This window comes from Ammodytes marinus (assembly GCF_949987685.1).
Source record: "Ammodytes marinus genome assembly, chromosome: 2".
In the NCBI taxonomy this organism is placed as follows: Eukaryota; Metazoa; Chordata; class Actinopteri; order Uranoscopiformes; family Ammodytidae; genus Ammodytes; species Ammodytes marinus.
In genome coordinates, this window is record NC_137231.1 from 631,916 (window position 1) to 654,677 (window position 22,762).

At 41.4% G+C, this 22,762-nt stretch overlaps 1 protein-coding gene across 1 annotated transcript in view; it reads right to left on the reverse strand.

Annotated features, from left to right (window-relative positions):
• The window catches only part of apba1a (amyloid beta (A4) precursor protein-binding, family A, member 1a), a gene marked incomplete at both ends in the record, with an annotated part of 313,633 nt that overhangs the window by 97,560 nt on the left and 193,311 nt on the right, over positions 1–22,762 (reverse strand). The window contains one exon of the mRNA XM_080040598.1: positions 13,725–13,937. Within this exon, the coding sequence (XP_079896724.1) occupies positions 13,725–13,937 (213 nt within the window). The remainder of the gene's footprint in view (positions 1–13,724; positions 13,938–22,762) is intronic.

A 22,762-nucleotide genomic window follows, 5' to 3' on the forward strand; every position in this document is an offset into this window, starting at 1 on the left:
TAATGATATTATATAGCTACTGTTTATGCCTAGACTGCTTTGTTTTTTGTGGGCGGGCTTTCCGCACCGACCAGGTAGGCCAGGTGTGTGTTTGTCATGATGAAAAATAAATGTCAAGGGAAAGAGGCGGTGGTTTAAAAAAGTATTTCGACCGCTTATTCACTCGTTGCTCACAATGGCTTATTCGTTTCCCAGTATATTTTGCTTTATTTCCAAGACAGTTTTGTTCTTTTTTGAGTTGTAAAATAAAGGCAATCATTTTTTGAAGTCGCGAGTGCTTGGAGATTATTGGAAGCTAGTCGAGCTGACCTCGCCTTCTGTACCCACGGCTGTACCCAAAGAACAGCCGAGACAATGATACTGTCATACTTCAGAATGTATAACAGGTTTCAACATGTGAAAATAAAGTGTCTACTTGTTAAACATGAAGGCTATTGCACCCAGATTACCTGCGCGCAAAAGTAAAGCTGCGTGCGTGTGTCCTTGATTAATGCGCGTGCACGTCAATGAGCAGGGCCTCGCATCCCCCCCCCCCCCCACTCACACACACCTGCCACGGACCTGTCTATAGCCTACTCATAACGTCTATAATCCACGAGCCGAGACCGCAGGGAGGACCACACCACAGCTGGCCGCCCCCATGGCTTTTTTTCCATGGGGAAATTATGAATTTTACCTAGCAATGGCAAGACCACAGGTCTGTTTTTATAATATTGTTAGCGAGAAATATGCATTAGACTATGATCGCCCGATCAGCGTTGGGTCAATCAACTCTGAGCGTGTTCACTCTGGCTTGAGCGCGTGCGTAAAAGCCACAGTCAATGGATCGCTGATAACATAAACAAATGCTTGATCCTAAAACACTCATGTTAATAAAACAAAGAATGATATATGCCTATACAACTAGGTTTATTAATCTAAATGTAGAGCATGTTCACGATGTGTAAGGTGGCCGCCTATATATGAACGACAAGAGGGCTGAGAACAAGGCTACTAATCAGATAAATGATCGATCAAACGTAAAATCATCAGGAAATGATAAAAACATCCCGATGGAGATTTCTATGGAGTGATTTTGCTTTAAACTGTACAGGGTCGCGTTGTGACAGACAGTGACTATTTCTTCAGTTGAAGCTGCAGCGTAAAGTGAAAACAAACTCAGAGTAGGTCTAACCATCTATCCAGCAGATTATAGTCACGGCGTATATTGCGGCTTTGGCGATGTGTTCACTCCTGATGCTATGAACGCTATTAAAGCAAGACTTAAAAAAAAAAAAAAAAAAAAATCAGGAAAAAATCAATGTTCCGACCTTTTATTATATGTCCAACCATGCATTTTATTTAGAGGTTGATTATAGCCTATTTAGGCGTATTATGTGCTGCTTTCTGAGTTCCCTACTTTCTTATTGCAAGCATTGATCACAATCTGAAGATAAATGTATCAGTTTTCGATCCTTTTATAAAGGTTACTTTTACGCTGGAAATACAGAAGTAGGCTCAGTGGCACAACTGACGGAGCGCTGCAACCAATCAGGAGAAGTCCGCCCACAGACGGAAAAGCCAATGAGGCTCGTTTATTTGTTTTACTGTCAGAATTGAATGTAGGAAATAAAAGCTCTCCGTTCTTCCGTTTCCTTTCTGTCACTTTGGACTCAGCTCTTAATACAAATTAACAAAACCCTCTGTTCACCCATTTCCTTGTTCTGTCATATTTGTTTTTCGTTTTGTACCAAGAAACAAGAAAGGAAAATTCGGATGGAATTTTCGTTTCTTCATTCCAGCTGGAAAATGGTAAAACGAAATTACGAGCGGTAATTCCTTTCTGTCACTTTGGACTCCGATCTTAATACAAAATAACATTCCATACACGGACCGCTTTCCCGTGGGAGTATTTATGATAATGAAAACTGACCGATTTCATCATCAGTCGGTGTATTTTGGAACAAACCTTCAAATCCCCCCTTTTTCGAAATAAGTGTCCCAGAAGAAACTGACATATTTGTCTTTTTGAAGCTTGTGTGTGCTGGTAGGGACGCCAATAACCTAAACAGTGTGCCCAAACACTGGCAATGTTTGTTTTTTCATAATATGTCCCCTTTAAGGGATGCACAATGTATTTATATACATAGTTAAATAATATATATTACATTTGCAGATGAGTCTAAAAAGCTGGGTGAAAAAGAAAGGCAGACGGGGACAATGGAGGAGCTGAGGTTAGTAAAGCAAATTAGGGAAGCAAACTTTCAAGCTAATGAGAATTTTCTTTTGGATTTGAATGCATAATGCTAGGTGATAGTATTTGAACATTACAAATACATGTATATATGGTAATTTGAAGGAAACAAATAAGATTTCTAGCATTTCTTACTTGTTGTTTAAGTGCTCAAGTTTATTACAGAAAATACAGGTAGACCAAGTAAGGGAGGAAAGAGAAGTGACAGAGAAGCAAGGAGAACAAGAGAGAGAGGGTGCAGTGGTAGATCCTGAGAGGTGTTTTGCCCATGATTGCAGGAGATTTAATTTTTGAACAATGTGTCTTATGTAAAAAACAGTGTGTAGTGTTTTGAAAGAAGTGTGTTGGAGAATTTCAAACACAGTGCAAAGCACTTATTGTGTTTGTAGGGTTGGTGCTTTTGTTTAGGGCATGGTTACAAAAGTCAGAGGTTGTGATGCTTTGGGCATAGCAACCACTTTTAGTATTTAAGCATTAGGCAAAAATCTGTAAATAAATTGTGCAAAATAATTTTTGAGTTGTGGCATTTTTTGTTTACATATTAATTTCTATACAAAAATGTCAAAATCTGTAAATGAAGACACAAAAGGCAAAGTTACAACACCAATAATCCTATCTACAGTAATACACAGGACTGTGTGAATAGGATTTAAGTGCATATTCTCCTCTCAAAATGCACCAGATTCATGGATTACAATGTACAGGGTACAAAAAATTTTGGTCGGGGGGGCATGCCCCCGGACCCCCCTAGAGGGTTCGGGGACCAGAGCACCGCTGCTGAAAAAAATCCTGCGGGAAACGCTGAACTCGATCTTAAGACTAACTTTAAGTATCATCAAAAGTTAATGGGTCACGTATCTTCCAGGTTGTATTACACTGTTTGTGTTTTTTTTTTAAATAAAAATAAATCGAAAATAAATAAAAGAGCAGTCTTGTGGCGTTTTTCTTTAGTAGAACCTGAGACGTGGTCAAAGGCAGTATGGCTGAGAAAGCGGTAATGAAAAGGGTTTATTATAACCCTGTCCATCCCGGTAGCTTCGGAGGAGTAGATGGGGGGCGCCTTCAGCTCAGTTGGTAAGGCGTCCCCCTCCCGGGCCGGGCCCAGCAGCAGACCCGGGTTCGATTCCCGCCCGCGGTCGTTCTCTGCATGTCACTCCCCTCTCTGCCCCATTTCACCTCTGTCTCTCTGCACTGTCAATAAAGCATAACAATGCTGAAAAAATATCTTAAAAAAAGAGGTGTACAAGATGAAATGGGTCAAAAAGTCAAGAAATGTTATACATTTCTTATCAGAGCAGGACACATACACCCTGCATAAACCTGCTAGAATACATTTTAAGAGAAACAGAGTTTTTGTGCCACGGGCCTTATACCAATTTCAGGCAGACCTCTGTGACATGCAAGCCTTGGCCGATCAAAACAGTGGGTTTAAAAAGGCGTACGTACGTGCGCTCAAGAAAAAAACGGCCGCCGAGGTGATGAAGGCCTTTGAGTCCATCTTTAGAGACAGCCAAGCTCTGTTGAATTTCAACTAACAATCTACTAATAGTGCAACTTACAGTTAGTTGAATACATGTTACTTATCTGTTGAGATAGTTCTGTTGAATGTCAACTCATTCACTGTTGATATGCAACTGCGTATCTACTGAATGAATTGAATCAATCAAATTATAAAAAATAAATCCGATCAAATCACAGCAAGCAGTACCCGCATGTCCCTATACTATTAATTACCTCCTTAGTCTGTTAACTTCAATGATCACAATCACGTTCTTAGACTAAACATTCTATCCACCAAGCATGCTACTTGATTAGGTCATATTTTTTTCAACATGTATGTGATTATGTATGTGATTAAGATTACAATGTGTAGTTATCAAATAACTACTTTAATGCTACCAAGAACACAATGTTCAACCTAAGAGGGCATGTAACACTTATCAAGTGTTGCCTCTCCATATAAACTGTTTAGACAAAGTTGTCCAATTTTTGAAAGTTATTTCTTATCTATATCTTGCAAAAGATTAAAGCTTGGTATTGTATACATGTTAAAAGACAAGTACTCGGATGCTTAACAAACTTCACTTTAGTACATACTACTGGGCAATTTACTCATCGTTGATTGAATTTACCATTTGTCTACTCCAGAGAATAGGTTATATTGTCATCATTCAGCTTAGAACTATCTTTTTTCATGGAAAATAAATTCCACTTTATAATTTTACAAGACCAAGCCATAACCATTTTGTTTTCTGTTGGAACTTTGACTAAACAACATGTTAACCCAATCAAATCATCCATTAAACTAGAGACAGACAGCAGGCTACCCATACAACGGAATTTATATGGTAGGTCACCATCTTCTCACCTTCTGCGTGAACCCAAAACAAACATTCTTAAATGTCATCCAAGGATTTTATGGTTCAGTTTGTGACCCGTTTGTCACCCTGTCCCATCTGCCTACTCAAACCACACATTGTTTGCTAATACAGTCAAATATTTCACTTTTTTTTTTAACTGGTTTAAAATGTCTTACGTCTTGTCAAACGAGTAACATTTAAATGTCTTTTAAACAGCCTCTGATTTCCTCTGATAATCATAAATGACCTTTAACAGCAAACGAGACCATAGAAAGACGTTTTTAAATAGTTTTTATTACTGCTTTTGGTCTGGTCGCACACCCAGTCCGATTTTCGGTTCGCTCGTGCAGGCTCTATGGTCACATATCCATATTGGTCGCAGATTTCAGTGTGGCGCAGCAACGTGATTTGAGAAGCCTATCCCTCCAGGTGAGGGAAGGGGAGCGGGAGCCTTGTTTGAGACAGTTATTTGTCGTCATAATGACTGATAACGGGGCTGAACCATCAAAGAACAAAATTAAAATGCAATGAAGAAAAGCTAAAAGGGAGATAGGCGGGCGGGAGGGCGTTGCCAAGCAACGTGTATACAATTTCACGAGAGCAAAACTAGACTGCAGTGTTTACTCCTAAATGAATGAGCGGTTGGTACTAACACAAAGTTTGCTTTGCTTCACCATCATCAGATAACCATTATCTGAAATAGTCATTATTTACATCAGGGGTCCCCAAACTTTTTTCACTGAGGGCCACATACAGAAAAATCTACGAAGGGCCGGGCCACTTTGCAAAAATAACACATTTATCAGGACATGTAGCTGCTCTGATGTTTAGTTTCATAGTGTCTTCGTAAATTGTAATCCTTCTTCACGGCAACACTTTCCTTGCACATTAAACAGACACATTCCCCCTCTTGTTTATATGCCAATGATACACCCAGTGTTTTCTGCCTTTGCGTCCAATGTCCAGCAGGGTGAAAATAGTATCCAGCCGAGGTCCCGACCCTCCTAGGGGGGTCCGGGGGTATGCCCCCCCCGGGAGATTTTTTTAAGTTTTTAAAGCGAAATGCATGAATTTGGTGCACTTTGAGAGGGAAATTAAGAGGCTAAATCTGAATAATTTTGTATGAAAAAAAAATGGAGACACTGTGTCAGATGAATTAGAAGCTATTGGAGAAGGACACAGATTTTCCATAATAATATTAATTTAAAATAAAATATTATGCAGGGTCCTCTGGGATGGGCTTGTTGCTCATTTTCTTTTATGGGACATATTTGTCTGTAATATAATGAGTGCATTTAAATTATTTAAAAGCGCCATATTACATTATATTTTTAAAATGTGCCACGGGCCAATCAATCAGTGTTTGACACCCCTGCACTAGTGGGTTAACTAAGAAATGCAAAAAAAAAATATATATATATATATATATATTAAAAAAAAAAAAAAAAAATATTACATTATCTTTTTAAAATCGGCCGCGGGCCAATAAAAAGCGGGCCGCGGGCCGCATTTGGCCCGCGGGCCGTAGTTTGGGGACCCCTGATTTACATCAACAACACAAACACATTACCTCATCGTGATCCATACTAACTGCCGTCTCTCGTTCATTCGCTTTCTGTGAGGACACGTCTTTCAGCTCCGTGAGAGAGAGTAGTTAGGTGACACTGCTCAACCCATTGCAATCAGGTGTGTGTGGCAGTGACTCGCATTAGTTGATGCAGTGTCAAAACCACACTCACAGAGCCGAAAAGAGTCCTCACACTTTCAACACACAGACATGAACTATATTGCGCCCTTCTCAGTTCACACTCGCACGCCTGTCACACGCTAGTAAACAGCTTCGCGACAGCGGGCGTCGTAAAAATATTACCGCTTTTGTCCAAAGGGGACGCCAACGTGCCATGTTACTCGTAGTGGCTTTAACTGTCTATATTGGATAATCTTCATTAATCAGCAGTCAATTAGACAAATCATACTTGTATCACCAGACACCTCTATTTGAGTAACCTAAGAACACCTCATAGGGAGAATTTTTTTTTATCTGCTCCAATGTAGTGTCAGCCCCTCCTCTCGACCAGGGCTCTGGGTCTAAAATGGCTTATCTGAAGAGAAAAGTCATACAGGCAGAGAAACAGACACATATTGCAAAGCAAGATCTTTTTTAGTTTGCTTAGTTTGTTAATACGTTAGTGTTTTAGTTTGGTGGTATTAAACATCAAATACACAAACGTTGCAATTAACTATACCCTGTCAAACATGATACCCTTTAAAGATGCACACATCATTAAAAACCTTGCCATGCCCCTTGCATACGTGGTTTCTCTTGTGCTCCATTTGCATACCAAAATGAAGAGATCATGTGCAAATAGGTTTTTGCAATTAATCAATTCACTGAATCAGTGAATTTAATGATCAGCTAAAGCGTATTCTGTGGGAGTAAGAAAAGGTTAAATACACAATATTTCAAAAAAGGACAGTGGTGTAACTATTAACATAGGGCTGGGCGATATGGACCAAATCTTATATCACGATATAGGTAATTTTATATCACGATATGGATATATATCACAATATAGTATTTTTCCTTAAAATTCAATGGATTACAATAACCGTACTGAACTTTAAACACATTAGATTATTTTCATTTTAGCTTGGAACTTAAATTTCCATACAAAAGAAAAACTGGTGAAAAATACCACACCAGTCTGGCTTTAGTCAGTCAGCGCAAAATAAAAATGACAGCATCAACCAAAGAGCCTACATTTTCCAATTGATAGCAGCCTATATCAAAATAATGAAAGACTTGAATTTTCCTGCAGTATTTGCTCATCTTCATTTAAAAAAGCTGTCAAAATTAACTAATGAGCAAATGTCTGGTAATACTTACACTCCAGCTTCAACACAAATAATATCTTCAAGTTTGACATGTTTTAAAGTTACATAAAACCAGCCTTGCTGGCTGTCTCCAACAATAACAGCACGGGGGTGAAGCCCCGAGTAGGCTAAACATGTCATTATTAGCCAGCTACCTCACGAGAGCTAACCCATGTAGTTTGCGGCTTAAAACAAGCCAACTCTGCGTCACGGCAACAGCACGCTGAAGCAGAAAGCAAGTTTCCTTTTCCCGATGACATTTTTGACCGTTAAAAGCTGCTCTGCCACCGTGACACGGAGTTGGTTTGTTAACTTTAGTGACGGCGCACCGAAGCTAGACCATGAGCTAGACAGCTAGAGCAACAGATGAGGCTTCTTCTGTTGCGGGTAGGGAAGCTATATTGCAGCCCAGAACTCTGCTGCAGAGTCCCCGTGTGGCGCGGCGGTGTAACTGTATGGACTCGGAGGGACAGCTGCCTCCCGCTCCAGCTATGCTCCCGCCACATGAACTTTTTTTCTCCGCGGTATAAACGGTATGGCCAAATCTCTCCCGGTAGACACTTTCATATCGTCCACGATATGATATCGTCATATTGCCCAGCCCTATATTAACACTATTTACAATGACTCCAATACTGTACTTGTAAAGGCTATGGTATTCAATCTTGCTATGACCTACCAATACACAACTACAATTCCAAATGTAAAACTACAATTATCTCATAATAACCTAAGTTACCAATTAGGGGAGAACGGGGTAATTTGTCACATGGGTTGGATGTCACATTCGTTATATCTCGCCACCAGAGCGCGCTAGCTCTGAAATGTTGATATAAAAAAGGTCCAGAATTGGGATCAGAGGTCACATACATAGACTTCCTTGGAGTTAGACTGCTGCATTTCAGGTGAGAGGATGTTTTGTGTTTTTCATGTCAAATTCAAAATATTTTGCTTCTCAGTATTTTTCTTCTAGGCTTTTACACAATGGGTTTATAACAAAACACTTGTTACCCTCAGAAAGTGTGAAGGGTAAACTATAGTTTAGATTGTGGTTAGCAAACTAATTAGTTGTCAGATGGTTGTTGGCCTTGATGCTAGCAAGAAATTCAAGTTGGGGTTGGTCGTCAAATTTTTTGGGGGGTTGGTTGTCACATGTTATCTCAAGGCTGCAGCCAGAAAAGGAACCCAATAACGAAAGAAATTGTCAAGCTGTATCCTCACTGACACCCCAGAGAAGGAAAGAATAGAGCAGGAAAAGGCAGCTAGCAAGCAAAAGAAAAAAGGGCAACAAAATCAAAACAACCCAGTGCATCCCAAACTAGACCAGCTGCCAAGGCTACAGAACGTTATGTAGGCCTATTTGTCAACTTGACAATGCAATTAAACATTCAAATTTGGTTCTGCCTCCTTGCCTTCTTTTTAAGATTTTTCCCATTAAGATAACATTGTGACAAACAACCCCATAGTGTGTGACAACCGACCCCTTGATGGGGTTGGTTGTCACAATGTGTCAGAGTGTCTTTGATGGTAAATTACTTCTTCATTACAATAGGTTGGAAAAAAAGAGAGACACACATTTCTAGCCAACACCTTAAGCTTCAATTTAATGTAGGAATGGCTATTGACAGATGTTTTGGTGATGAGCAATTCTCACTAGAGTAAAAAGTGTGCCTACTTACCCCGTTCTCCCCTACTTTTTCCTCTGAAAGCAAAGAAGTTTAAACTTTTATACTTCTACTCAAGTGATATTTCAATAGGTAAATTGTAACTGAGTAGTTTTCTAGTAAGGTGTCTACTCTTCTATATGTTGTACTTAAGCAATAGCTCACGACAGGTTGTGGAATGTGCTCATTATACCACGGTTAGAGGGTGTTGTTCGGCCCGATGCGAATTACTTATTACTTATATCACCAATGAAGAAATCAGTCGTAGCATCTTGGATTTTGGTGTATCTAAAGATTTTAACTTAGAAGGGAAAATCCATCATAAAGACTGGTAAAAATGCACCATTGCTTAAAATAGAGCACAAGCTGCTCCCTGAGCTTAAATTTTGGATAAGTTAAGTTCGAGAGAAACTTGATTAACAAAACAATACCATCAGATTATTTATCACCTGCAGGAATAGGGAAAACAAGAAATAGGGTTAGAAACGTAACATATTTCTATCTGTATATATCATACATATCAAAGACATTTGATATCTTAACAATCGCTGCACTGACAGATGAAATATCTGTCATGTACTACTATCAAAGATGTTCAGTCAACATAAGCCTGCATTGTGGGTGTGTCCTGTATTGTGTGTGTGTGTGTGTGTGTGTTCAGTAAGAAACTTCACACCATCCCCACCAGAGCTTGTCACATAACCATTTCTAAGAGTTCAAAGAACATGTATGGTCTAAATTCTGCAACATCGCTGCAAACCACGTATATCATTTGTGTTTGCCAGCTTCATTACTTTACCCTGAGATTTTAACCATTTTTCTGTAACACAGAAAATTCAGGGTTTAAAATATGATATTCATATCTCAGCAGTTTACACAAATTGGTTTTACGCTTAATCCGGCTAAATGTAACGGAGTGTTTGGATAACGTGAATTTTCAAATGGTCGCGAACGCCATCTGGAATCAACCGAAGGTTCCAGCGAAACCTTGCACATTATTTTGTCCAAGTATGAATGTCCTTCAAAATGAGAAAGCAACCTTAAATCCTGTCCTGTTTACAGAAACATAAACGAAAGCGCAAATGCCGAATTTCGCGATGGAAAAATGCGTGTGGAAAAGACATAAGTTGGACAAAAAAATGTCTAACGTTTACTCAATATTACATTTGAATTTTCTAATTTGTTTTTATTTTTGTTGCTGCAGCAAATACAATAAGAAGGAATTTCAGTTATTTAAATTTTATTAACAGGTTAGCCTTGTTCATTCTCTGCTAAACGTTTAAAAACTTCTCTTATTTTTGAATCTTGCAAGCCTCTTTTACAGGGGCTGCTCTCTGTCCAGTTCCTCTAAAATCTTTAGTCCACCGTTGTAGACCATGAGGCAAAATAATATCAAAAGGTTTCTTCACTGCCAATGTAAAACATAGCCAAATGAAATGTGTGAAGCCTGCCCATGAAATACATTTTCCTGGGTAAAGGAGAAAGCAAAACAGGAGTAGCATAAACCTATCCAAACAGAACACATATTGACTCAACATGCTTCTCTATTCAAAACAAACTTCCACTTCACTTTCTGGTTTTATCATACTAACTTACTAATTTTGTTGCAATGCAGTGGGTGTATTCTGAGTGTCTCAACTTTCAAACACCCATTTGAGCTTGATTCATGCCTTGATCATCTTTTAGATCGTCCCATAAGATTTAATTACACCTTGCATTTTTAGATTTAAGTGTGTTGACTATCTGTGCAATATCAATTATTATCAAGTGGCAAATTGCTCACCTCAGATTGATCCAACTGGGGTTTACTTCATCACCACGGTGCGCTCACTTCCAGAAGTATCTTCTTCAGTCTTTATGTCAACGTGAACAGTCAGCTGAGCATCTTCCAGTGTCCATCTTTCTTTTTTTCTTCTTTTTTTTTGTCTTGCAAGCCCATGGCACGGATCTTCTTCCAAGTCTCTTAGATAGATAGATTTAGTGGGCTAAGTGACATTGTCAGTCTGGTTTAACAGTCTGATGGCCTGGAGAAAGAAACACCTCCTCATCCTCTCTGTGTTGGCCCTCAGCAGATGGTAGTGTCTCCCTGAAGGCAGCAGGGTAAACAGACTTTGGTTGGCTGACATCACTGGTGATCTTTATGACTCTTTTCCTGCAACGTTTGATGTGAATGTCCTGCAGATTGGGGAGGCTGGTCCAGATGGTTCTCTCAGCTGAGTGGACCTCCCTCCTTCAGAGCCAACTGATCCTGCTTGGTGGCGCTCCCCATCCAGGAATTTTGGGTAATTTGGGTTTGTAAAAAATTGTGAAAATCATTTAAAACAATTTAAGAAATGTTTGGAGAAAAAGGAACAAGGAATCAGCAGGGAGCAAGCAGACTTATCCAAAATGTAAATGAATGAATGAGCCTTTTTTGTAGGACAGACTGGAAGAGTTGAACATTTTTGAATTAGAGGGATAATATGGAAGTATTCAATGCTTGAATCATGGGAAAGACGAAGAGTTTGACGTTGATTAAAAAACAAATTGTTAATTAAATGTATTCTTTTCGCCGAGGTGTGCATTGCAAGAATTTATTTCTGCAGATTGCTCCAAAACTGGATTTCACTTCACCACACAACGCTCCTTCTCTCATCACATGCCTTGAAGACAGCACGTGCCCATCCCCGATAGCAGCCAAGCACAGCAGCAGCAGCCTGTAGGACACACACCCTGCCCAGCCATGGACCGCAGGGCCGGTCACAGGAAGGGGGGGGCCTACAACACCTAAGGCCAACTGAACTGGTTTTGCCCACACAAACTACAGGCATAACTACTTTGTTGTACTGATGGACACTCTGAACTTCATTGCTAAACCTATGCAGATTGCACCATGTTGGAAATATGGAGGATATTCAAACTGTACTTTTGGACTGTGAAGGCGGTGAGGAGTTGATCAGAGCAGACAACAGCTGTTCCCAAAGCACACTCTCTCCTCCTGCACCAACCACCCCCTCACCAGAACTCCCCCACATGCCTGGACAAGGATTTTCTTTGGAGGGTGTTTTATGACATCATGATGCCACCCTACCGTTCTGAGATCAGGTATCTAGTTGACTACAGAACTCTCCAGAGACCTGTAAGAGCACTTACACCACTTACACTCCTACCTGAAACCAACTGTTCAGGGTTCAGAAACACTTACAGAACTCTCCAGAGACCTGTAAGAGCACGGAAGCAATTCCCCCGGGGGGGGGGGGGGGGGGGGGGGGGGGGGCACACGTGGTCAAACAGATGACCTAATGGACACTAAAAGGAATAAAATCGATCAAAGGTCAAAGGTCATGGACACTAAAAGGAATAAAATCAATCAAAGGTCAAAGCCATCAATCATATCAACATTCTTGAGTGACACAAGGTGCAGTCTTAACCTCTCTCGCTGGTTAGGGTTAGGGGATAGGGAGGTTGGGGGCACAAAACACCATTGAGTAAACCACATCCAGAGTGTTACTTTCTTTTGTGGGAAAGTTCACGTGTTGGTGGAATTGGAGAAGAATCTTGAGATCTGCATGATTAAAATCCCCAGTGATTATGAAAAATCCGTCTTGTAGGGCTGTGTTGCTCACTGATGGAGTTATACATTTCTCCCTCGGTTCTATCAGCGTTGTTGGTAGAGGGGGGAAAATACACAGGGACAAGCAGAGTTGCTATTATCTCTCTCGGTTGATAGAACCGACAGCACTTTATGATCATAAACTCCGCCAGCGGTGAACAGTGTTTACATACCACAACGGCGCCCCATCACCAAGCATCACAGACTCAACCACCTTTCTACTTTCCTCCTTTAACAAGGATGCTGTCCGAACGGTGGCATGTGAACCGCTCAAGCTGAACGGCTGAGTCCAGGATGAGGTCAGTCAGCCATGTCTAAGTAAAAACATAGGACAGCCCTCCATCACAACGCGTTGCGCAGACCTCAGCAGCTGTATACGGTCCATTTTATTGTCCAGAGACCTTACCTTTGCCAAGAAGAGAGTTTGAAGAGCGGGCCTGTATGGCATCAGTTAGATGTTTTATTATGGTAATTTGCACTTTTGTTATCTTTTTATATTTTTTTTACAAGTATGTTTTTCTAAATAAATTATACCACTATACAATCACTGTAAACAGAAGCAAACTATGTCACGCTGTGGTTCGAGCGGGAACAGACGTCACTTGACTCAACTTGCTATTCATTGTGCAAACTGGTTGTGTATCTTGTCCCATGTTGCAGAAAAAAAAGGTCCAGTGCTCCATTAAAGCCTGTCTGATGCTGGGTCCTGTAGCCTGTAACCTGTAGCTCAAAATTTCCAATCAAATTTCATCCATATTAACTGAAAGAAACTTAAGAAATTGAATGCTGTTAATGCCGTCTAATTTCATGAATAATGCTGAAATAGGTTTTAGGTATTGCTTTTATGTTGGTATTTATTGTTTCATCTGTTTTAGTGGAAACACAAACAAAGCAGGGGGTACAGCCAATTGCAACAATCTGGGTCTGTGCAGTGGGCAAGAACTTTGCCACTTAAAATTAAAGCATAATATCCGTTATTAAAAATAAAGTCATGAACATACCTTGATGATGCTCTGGCAGGTGGACAATGGCAGTCCCACCAGACTGGTTGAATGAATAGACATGATTTGGTCTCCTATGTTCAGTCTGCCGGACCTCTCAGCTGGCCCAGCATGCATCATGTTGGCAATGATGACTGTGGGCAGGATGGAACCCCACCCACTTTCCACGATGACCAGACCCAGGATCTCCCCTTTGGCTTTCTCTAATAACACCTAAGGTCCCAGAAAACAAGAGCAGACGAGAGAAAACACAAAACCTTGGAGTGAAATCAAATATGGCTGTTCACTTTGTCTAATACAAATACCAAATAATGAAAAAAAAAATGTTTTCTTCATATCGAATTTTTTAGTTTATTTCATTGTAAGTTGTCGCGCCAGCTGCTGCTGTTGAAAGTCCATTAAAGTAATGATTTTGTGTTTTGATTGTCAACAAACTGCTGTACCCTACTTATAATATCCTACTAATCCTGTGTAGGCCCTGCATAGATTTGAGTCAGCTAATTTGAGTTTTAACCGAGTAACGTGTGATGATAAAAGCTATTGCCAGCGTGCTTATTTAGCTTCAACTTAATCCGGCACAAATAATGCATATGAAATCTCGCCCCGTCATCCCTCATTGTACTTAATTTTGCTCTGAGGCACGGTCTTCTTACAAGTCTGTGTTGTGGGGACATTTTGGTGTCGGCAACGTTAAATATATTGACAAGGGAACGAAAAGCAGATTGTCTCTTGCTAACTCCTTCAAACAAGCTTATCCTACTGGTTCAGAAAAACACAAGAAGATAAGTTCTGTGGGGTTGTCATTGCAATATACAGTGGCTTGCAAAAGTATTCATACCGCTTGAAATGTTCTAGATAGATAGATAGATAGATAGATAGATAGATAGATAGCTTTATTGTCATATGCACCGTTACAGCACAATGAAATTTGCCTTTTCAGTACACACCTCTCCAAGAAACATACAAGACAGTGACAATAACATGGGTGGACAGGAGATAGTGTAACTGCAGGGTCGCAGCAGTGCCGCGCCCCTCTTTCATAGGAGGAAAAGGAGAACAACAGGAAAGATAGGTCAAAAAAATGCAAATCTCGAACTACGTTCCTTATGGGAGCGCAGTGCGTGATCAGTGAAAAACCACCTTAGCACAAATAAGCAACATGATAAACACCACAGACAATAAGACTCGTAGACAATGCACATTAAAGGAACGGGTTAGGGCTTTATGGGAAGGTAGGTGTCACAGCCCAGGCACCAGGGGGCGTACGCAGCCGGCAGGCGCCCCGCCCGCAGCTTCCGGTCCGCAACGAGGGAGGGAGAGGGGGACGGATTCAAGAGGGCTTGATTAGTCAGGGTTACTGTGTGCTATGTGTTTACGTGTGTGTGTGTTCCATGAAGCTATCTCTGTCCAGACGTAGTGGGAGTCTACAGGCGCCAGGTGTTATGAGACAGCCGTGGAGACGGCCTCGGGGCCCGGTCACAGATAGAGTTCACAGGAGAAGTAGGTGATGGGAGGGTGGGGGTAGAGCGTCTCTCCACGTAAACATCCCGGAGAGAGAAGAGATAGCACCGCGCCAAGGACGGTGTAGGGAGCCGAATCGAGAGATTGTGATTTTGTTTTGGTTGAGACTAGGCGCTGGAATGAAGCCTGTCTTACAGTCACTGGTTTCCGTCTAATAATCCGAAATCCAGTGGCCTTTTCCAAGTGCCTACGGCCGGTTAATGGCAGCCATGATCGAATCCACTTTTCGAATAAGTCCAGGAATCACTTCCAGCTTGCGATTCACCTCGCTTATCACTTGAGTCTGTGCATTAACGGCCCGGCACAAACCCTCAAAGACGGGCAGCTTCTCAATGGCCTGATGTGCTGCCAACGCCTTATTACCGTTGCGGTAAATCAGGAATCCGCCAACTCCAAACAGCAGGAAACCTGATACCATGAGCCCAATGATGTAGATGTCTTCGGCGTCCTCAATGGAAAGTATTGCTAGACACATCTGGTTCCAGCCACTCCACCCGTCCCAGGTGTATCCAACAGTAAAGGTTCCATCCGGACAGGAGGCTTCTCCTTTGCCCCCTTTTCTCGTCGAGAAAATTTGGTCAATTGCAGAAAGACCCCAGCTGATCAGATCCATAATTTAGGTTTTTCGGAGGAATATGCAGAGAGACACTCGGAGGTTAGACAGAGACAGCACAAGACAGGAGAGAGCAGAGCAGGAAAGATAAGGGTTTCGGGAGGGAACAGAGTATGCGACTGCCCTCGTTGAAGTGCAGAAGAGTACATTATGTTACGTTACAACCACATACGTACATTTATTTTATTGGGATTTTATGTGATACACCAACACAAAGTGGCGCATCATTGTGAAGTGGAATGAAAATTAAACGTGGTTTTAAATTTTTTTTATAAATAAAAAACTGAAAAGTGTAGCGTGCAAAAGTATTCAACCCCCTGAGTCAATGCTTTGTAGAACCACCTATTGCTGCCATTACAGCTGCAAATCTATTGGAGTATTTCTCTACCAGCTTTGCACATCTACAGACTGACATTTTTGCCCATTCTTAAAATAGCTCTAACTACAGATTCAGCATCAGATTGGATGGAGAACGTCTGTCAACAGCAATTTTCAAGTCTTTCTCAATATTCTCAATTGTTTTTAGGTCTGGACTTTGACTGGGCCATTCTAACACATGCATATGCTTTGAATTTAAACCATTCCATTGTAAATCTGGCTGTATGTTTAGGGTAGTTGTCTTTCTGGAAGGTGAACCTCCACCCAGTCTCAAGTCTTTTGCAGACTCTAACAGGTTTGATGCCCTGTATTTGGCTCCATCCATCTTCTCATCAACTCTAACCAGCTTCCCTGTACCTGCTGAAGAAAAGCATCCTCATAGCATGATGCTGCCACCACCATGTTTCATGGTGGGGATGGTGTGTGTATAGGGTGATGTGCAGTGTTAGTTTTCCACCACACATTGCATTTTGCATTAAGGCCAAAAACTTCAAGTTTCTTCTTCAGGTTTTTTTCTAACCCTAACCCAAGTCAAACCACATTTCATTCTATATTCCACTTCACAATGTTGCGCCACTTGGTGTTAGTGTACCACATAGAATTCCAATAAACTAAATGTACGTGACTTCCGGGTTACAGAGCATGGGGTAGGCACGATCGCTCTATAGCTCCCACAAAATATTTCAGACCTAACTGATTAAACCCTATTCTCGTCGATTTTTTTTGTGCTTGTGTTGCCGGTAACACTGATACTGTTTTGGAGAAATGCCTAGAAGCAAGAAAAACGCAAAAAGATATTCGGCAGAGTCAGATATGTCCTCGGACAGCGTGGTTAGCATGGACGTTGGTGCTAGCTCAATGGCTTCTATTCCGGATCTGCTAGAACAGCATAGAGCAGCGATAGCCGCCGAGTTTAAATCATCTTTCGCCAGCATGGACGCTAAACTGGACAGCATCCAGGCCGTGGTCTCAAGCCAGGGGAAACGTATAACCGATCTCGAGGAGAATGCAGAAACTGTTTGCGGACGCCTGGAGCAACTTGAGGCTACGTGCCCCTCACTGCAGGAAGATAACAAGCTATTGAAGCTAAACTATCGGATTTGGAAGGGAGGAGCAGGAGACAGAACGTTCGTATCGTGGGCTTACCAGAGTCACTTGAGGGTGCGCGCCCCGCCGCCTTTTTCTCCGAGCTCCTCGTCGAGGTGTTTGGTGATCAAGTTCTCCCTTCTCCCCCGGAGCTGGACAGAGCTCACCGCACTCTGGCACCCAAACCGGGCCCGCATGAGAGGCCGCGATCCGTCGTTATCCGCTTTCACCGATACCAGACTAAAGACCTGATCATGAAAGAGGCACGTAAACAGGGCGAGCTGGAGTACCACGGCCACAAGCTCCGGTTCTACGAGGACTACAGCGCAGAGGTCGTGAAGCAGCGGGCTGAATACAAGGGGGTCATGGCTGTGCTTTATCAGCGCGGTCTTCGTCCCTCTCTCCTCTTCCCGGCGAGGCTTCGCATTACACTCCAGAGCGGCGAGAGAAAGTGGCTGCGGTCTGTCTCTGAAGCATCAAACTACATATCTACACTGGGTGTGAGTCCGTAGTAAATACGATTGCCTGCTGTGAGTATACAATGTGGACAAATGCTCTTTTCATATCCCCAGCCAAACTCTCAGACTGATGGTACTATACGCATTTTTTTTTTTTTTTTTAAATGTGTAAATTAGCTGGGTGAACGTGACATTTTTGTTGCTTGTCATTTTGACGTATTGTCTAGCTCACTTGCTTTTTTTGTTTGTATCTCTATTTTAAAACGGCTAGATAAGCGTGTCTGTTCTTTATTTTTATTTATTTATTTTTTGCCATTTGGACAGATTGTCTAACTCACGCCTTGTTCTTTTTTTTTGTATTTCGAATTGTTGGTTGAGCACGGTATGTTTGTTTAATGTGTTGTCATTTTGACAGTTTGCTGGATTGTTCATAGTGTTACTAGCTGTTATGGGGTGAATTGTACAAGACTTATGTGGGAAGCTAGCACAGGCTAGAAAGTTAAGGCTTGGAATGTTTGCTGTGAGACTAGTAAGGGTCTTTCGGGGTTTGCTGTTTAGAGCAATATATGGGGTGGGTTCTGGGTGGGATGGGGTGGTGTCAACTGGGGGTTTAGCTGATGGGTTATCACCTGCTGTGTTTTCAGTTATCTGTGTTTTCCTTTTTTTTGTGTGTTTTTTTTTTCCTCTGTATTTTGCTACTCTTTTTGTTATCGGAGCAACTCTTTTTACTCTCACTATAATTGAGCTAGATGAAGGGCAATCTTAATTTAATTAGTTGGAATGTCAAAGGGCTAAATCACCAACTGAAAAGGGGTAAGGTCTTAACCCACCTAAAACGGCTCAGGGCTGGAATAGTTGTCCTTCAAGAAACCCATTTACATGACTCTGACCATGGGCGACTAAGTAAATGCTGGCGTGGACAATTTTTTCATTCTAATTTCAGGGCTAAGGCCAGGGGCACAGCTATCCTTATTGATAGTAATATTCCTTTTGAGTCCTCAAACATTATATCAGACAAAAATGGACGTTTTATTATTGTTTCAGGCAAACTTTACAATAAGTCAGTCATCTTGGCCAACGTCTACACGCCTAACGTCGATGATGTAGAATTCTTTAAGAGATTTTTTTCTCAACTCCCCGATCTCAATTCCCATTCTCTTATTCTTGGTGGGGATTTCAATTGTTATCTAGATCCAGTCTTAGATCGCTCTTCCCCCAAACCTGCCACTCTTAGCAGATCTGCAGGTTATATCAAATCATTCCTTGCTGATTATAGCCTCTCTGATCCATACAGGTTTTTATACCCCACAGGAAGAGAATATTCATTCTTTTCACATGTCCACCACACTTACACCCGAATTGATTATTTTTTTGTTGATAATTCATTGATGTCAGAACTAAAGTCATGCAGTTATGAAAGTATTGTGATCTCAGATCATGCTCCTCTGCTCCTTCAACTGGCTTTCTCTGACGTTGAGTATACAAGAAGACAGTGGAGACTGGATCCATTGTTGCTCACAGATGAGAGTTTTCTTTCACACATCTCTACACATATTAAAACTTTTTTGAGTATAAATAAAACACCAGATGTGTCCAATGCAACAATTTGGGAAGCCCTGAAAGCCCTATTTGAGAGGTGAAATTATATCATTTGCAGCATACAAAAATAAGTGTACAAAACAGAAACAAACTGAAATAGCTGATCAGATTCTGAACATAGACAGACAATATGCTAATCCCCCGTTCATCTGAACTTTACAAAGAACGTTTAAAACTTCAGACAGAATTCAACCTTCTTTCCTCTCGTCAGGTTGCTGACCAGTTGCTTAGGAGCAGAAGTACTTTTTACGAGCATGGTGACAAGATTGGCAAACTCCTGGCCAACTGCGCGGATTTAGAGCGAAGCAACTCATCCCTGGAATACGGACAGACAGTTGGTGTACAACATCAGATCAGAAATTGATAAACGAAAAGTTCAAAACATTCTATTCAAATTTGTATAGTTCTGATTGTACAGTAGACGCAGCGGTGATGGAAACCTTTTTCAGTAACCTAAACATGCCTTCCCTTTCTCAAGACCTGAGACATAGCCTTGAGGCACCTATTACTCAGAGGGAAATTATTGCAGCAATAACATCTATGCAATCAGGCAAATCTCCTGGTCCAGACGGACTTCCATCTGACTTTTTTAAGAAATTTTCAGCTGAATTATCGCCTTTTTTATGTTCAGTATTCTCAGACTCATTTGACTCAGGTAAACTCCCACCTTCGTTCTACCAGGCCTGTATTTCCCTGTTGTTAAAAAAGGATAAAGATCCTCTAGATCAGGGGTGTCAAACTCATTTTCACAAAGGGCCGAATTACGACATGATAATCACACGAAGGGCCAGACATGTAGCTTACTGACATGCCTTCTTTTTAATCCAAAACTCAAACAACATATCTAGGTATATAACCTGCGTACATACGAGGCATAGGCTAGATTTTGTTTACATATTTTGGGGGACAAATTATATGTGGGGGGTATGGGGGTGCTCCCCCAGAAATGTTTGTGCGTCAAACACTTAATTTCCTGTATTCTGGTGGATTTTTCTGTTTTGGTTTTCTGTGCCTTTTCTGCGTCAATTTATTGTGGAAATGTCTTTATTTTTGTAAAGGAAAAGACAACATTCAGGTTCCTGGTGAAACAATTCTAAAGGACTATAATGCAGTAAGGCTCTCAGGCATCCTGGATTGAGCCACAATATGTTTTCTCTTGGATTTTTCAAAACTTTCTGCACATTCAAAACATATCACGTTTTTTTTGTTTTATTTTTTTATAGGAATCATGACCCAGCACCAGTGTTAACTATTTATGACACTTTACATTGGTAATGAAATGCAAAGCCACCATTGGAAACAAAAGGGGTGGGCTATCAGCGGCTATCTAACGTTAGTTAGTGAGCTATATTGTAACTTCAGGCAAAAGTTAGAAACCAGATAATGTTAGCATTCATCCTTAGCCAGTTGACACAATCAATCATCATATTAGCATGCTATTTAGCCCCATAGATTGACATCTTTTCTTCAATGCAAGTTCATCAATTCATGGCTTAAAATCCTGAGCTGTGGAATTTTCAGCAGACATTCCTAGTGGTAAGCTATGCGAGTGTCCTAACGGTTGGGAGCGTGTGCGACGTGCCAACATGGCACAGGCTCCACATGAAAAAAAAAAAAAAATCGTGACAATTTTTTTTTTTCGCGACCCAAATTGAATGGAATTGCCGAATTGGTTCGCGGGCCAGATTAAATATTGAAACGGGCCAGATTTGGCCCGCGGGCCAGAGTTTGGCACCCCTGCTCTAGATTGTGCATCATACCGACCAATTTCACTATTAAATACGGATGTGAAGATATTTGCTAAAATTCTCGCCCACAGATTGGAGGATGTTCTCCCCTCTATCATATCCCCCGACCAAACTGGGTTTATAAAGGGACGCCAATCATTTTATAATATTCGCCGGCTAATGAACATTTTATATTCCCCCAGAAATATTGAATCAGAATGCCTCGCTTCTATGGATGCTGAAAAAGCATTTGATAGAGTAGAATGGAATTATTTGTTTTTCACCCTTGAGAAATTCGGTTTGGGTCCTGTTTTCACTTCTTGGGTTAAATTATTATATGCATGCCCTTCTGCCTCAGTATTAACAAACAGCCGTTACTCAAGTAGTTTTGATCTGCACCGTGGGACCCGGCAGGGTTGTCCTTTGAGCCCGCTCCTTTTTGCTATTGCAATCGAACCACTTGCGATTGCCATCAGAGGTAACAAACAGATTCAGGGGATATGGAGAGGAGGAATTGAACATAACGTATCATTATACGCCGATTACTTACTTTTGTTTGTCGCCAAGCCAGCCACCTCTTTACCGGAGGCACTTTTTGTGTTGGAGGTCTTTAGTCAGTTTTCTGGCTATAAACTTAACTTGAGCAAGAGCGAACTCTTTCCGATTAATAAAGAAGCTCTTAAACTTGATTATACAGCTCTCCCACTCAAAGTGGTGACAGACCATCTGAGTTACCTTGGGGTATGTTTTACCAGAAATTTTAAAAACCTATTTAAATCGAACTTCCTCAAATTATTGGATCAGGCGAAGCAAATATTATCGAAGTGGTCTCCTCTGGCTTTCTCTCTCATAGGCCTTTCACACCAAAATGAACCAAGAGTCAGTTCCAGGCTGGTGCTGGGGTCAGTTCAAAACTGGTTACAGCCTTATCCCAGTTATGAACCGGTTGGTTTCACATCGACCGGAGACAGCCATGGAGCCGGCAAGAGAGCAACGTCATGACGTCACTGTAAACGTGTGTGTACGTCACCCGACGCCGCTGCTCTTGTGGCTAACGCTAAAGCTACCGCTAGCTTTAAGCACAACAACAGCGGCGAATACGTCTTATTTTTACACTTGTTGGCTCTCGCTTTGCTTTCTTAAGCAAACAGGACCCATACAGCGTATTCTCGCCGGTCAATTTGATCGCTACGTTCGGTAATTATGTTATGTTTACGTCTCGTAGTAGCGGTGTTTTTAAATATGGCGGGCATGAGGTTTGAGTTGCTCTGGTTGGTCAGGATAATCCCTCCCCCAACCGTTCGCGCAAGCAGTTCTTATCAAACCCTGCTCAATCCTGGGGTATGAGTTCCCCCGGTTTTTACGGCCCGGAGCAGGCTCTCTGGCGGTGTGAAACCAAAACACTGGCTCTAACTCCGAACAAGCCCAGAACTAGCTCCGATTTTGCGGCGGTGTGAAAGGCCTATCATAGGTAGAATAAATTCAATCAAAATGACATTACTCCCAAAGTTCCTATATCTATTCCAATGTCTCCCCATCTTTCTCCCCAAATCCTTTTTTCAGGCCCTTGACTCTTTAATGATAAATTATATTTGGAATGGTAAACACCCTCGGTTAAGGAAAGCATTTCTTCAAAGACCAAAACAAACAGGCGGA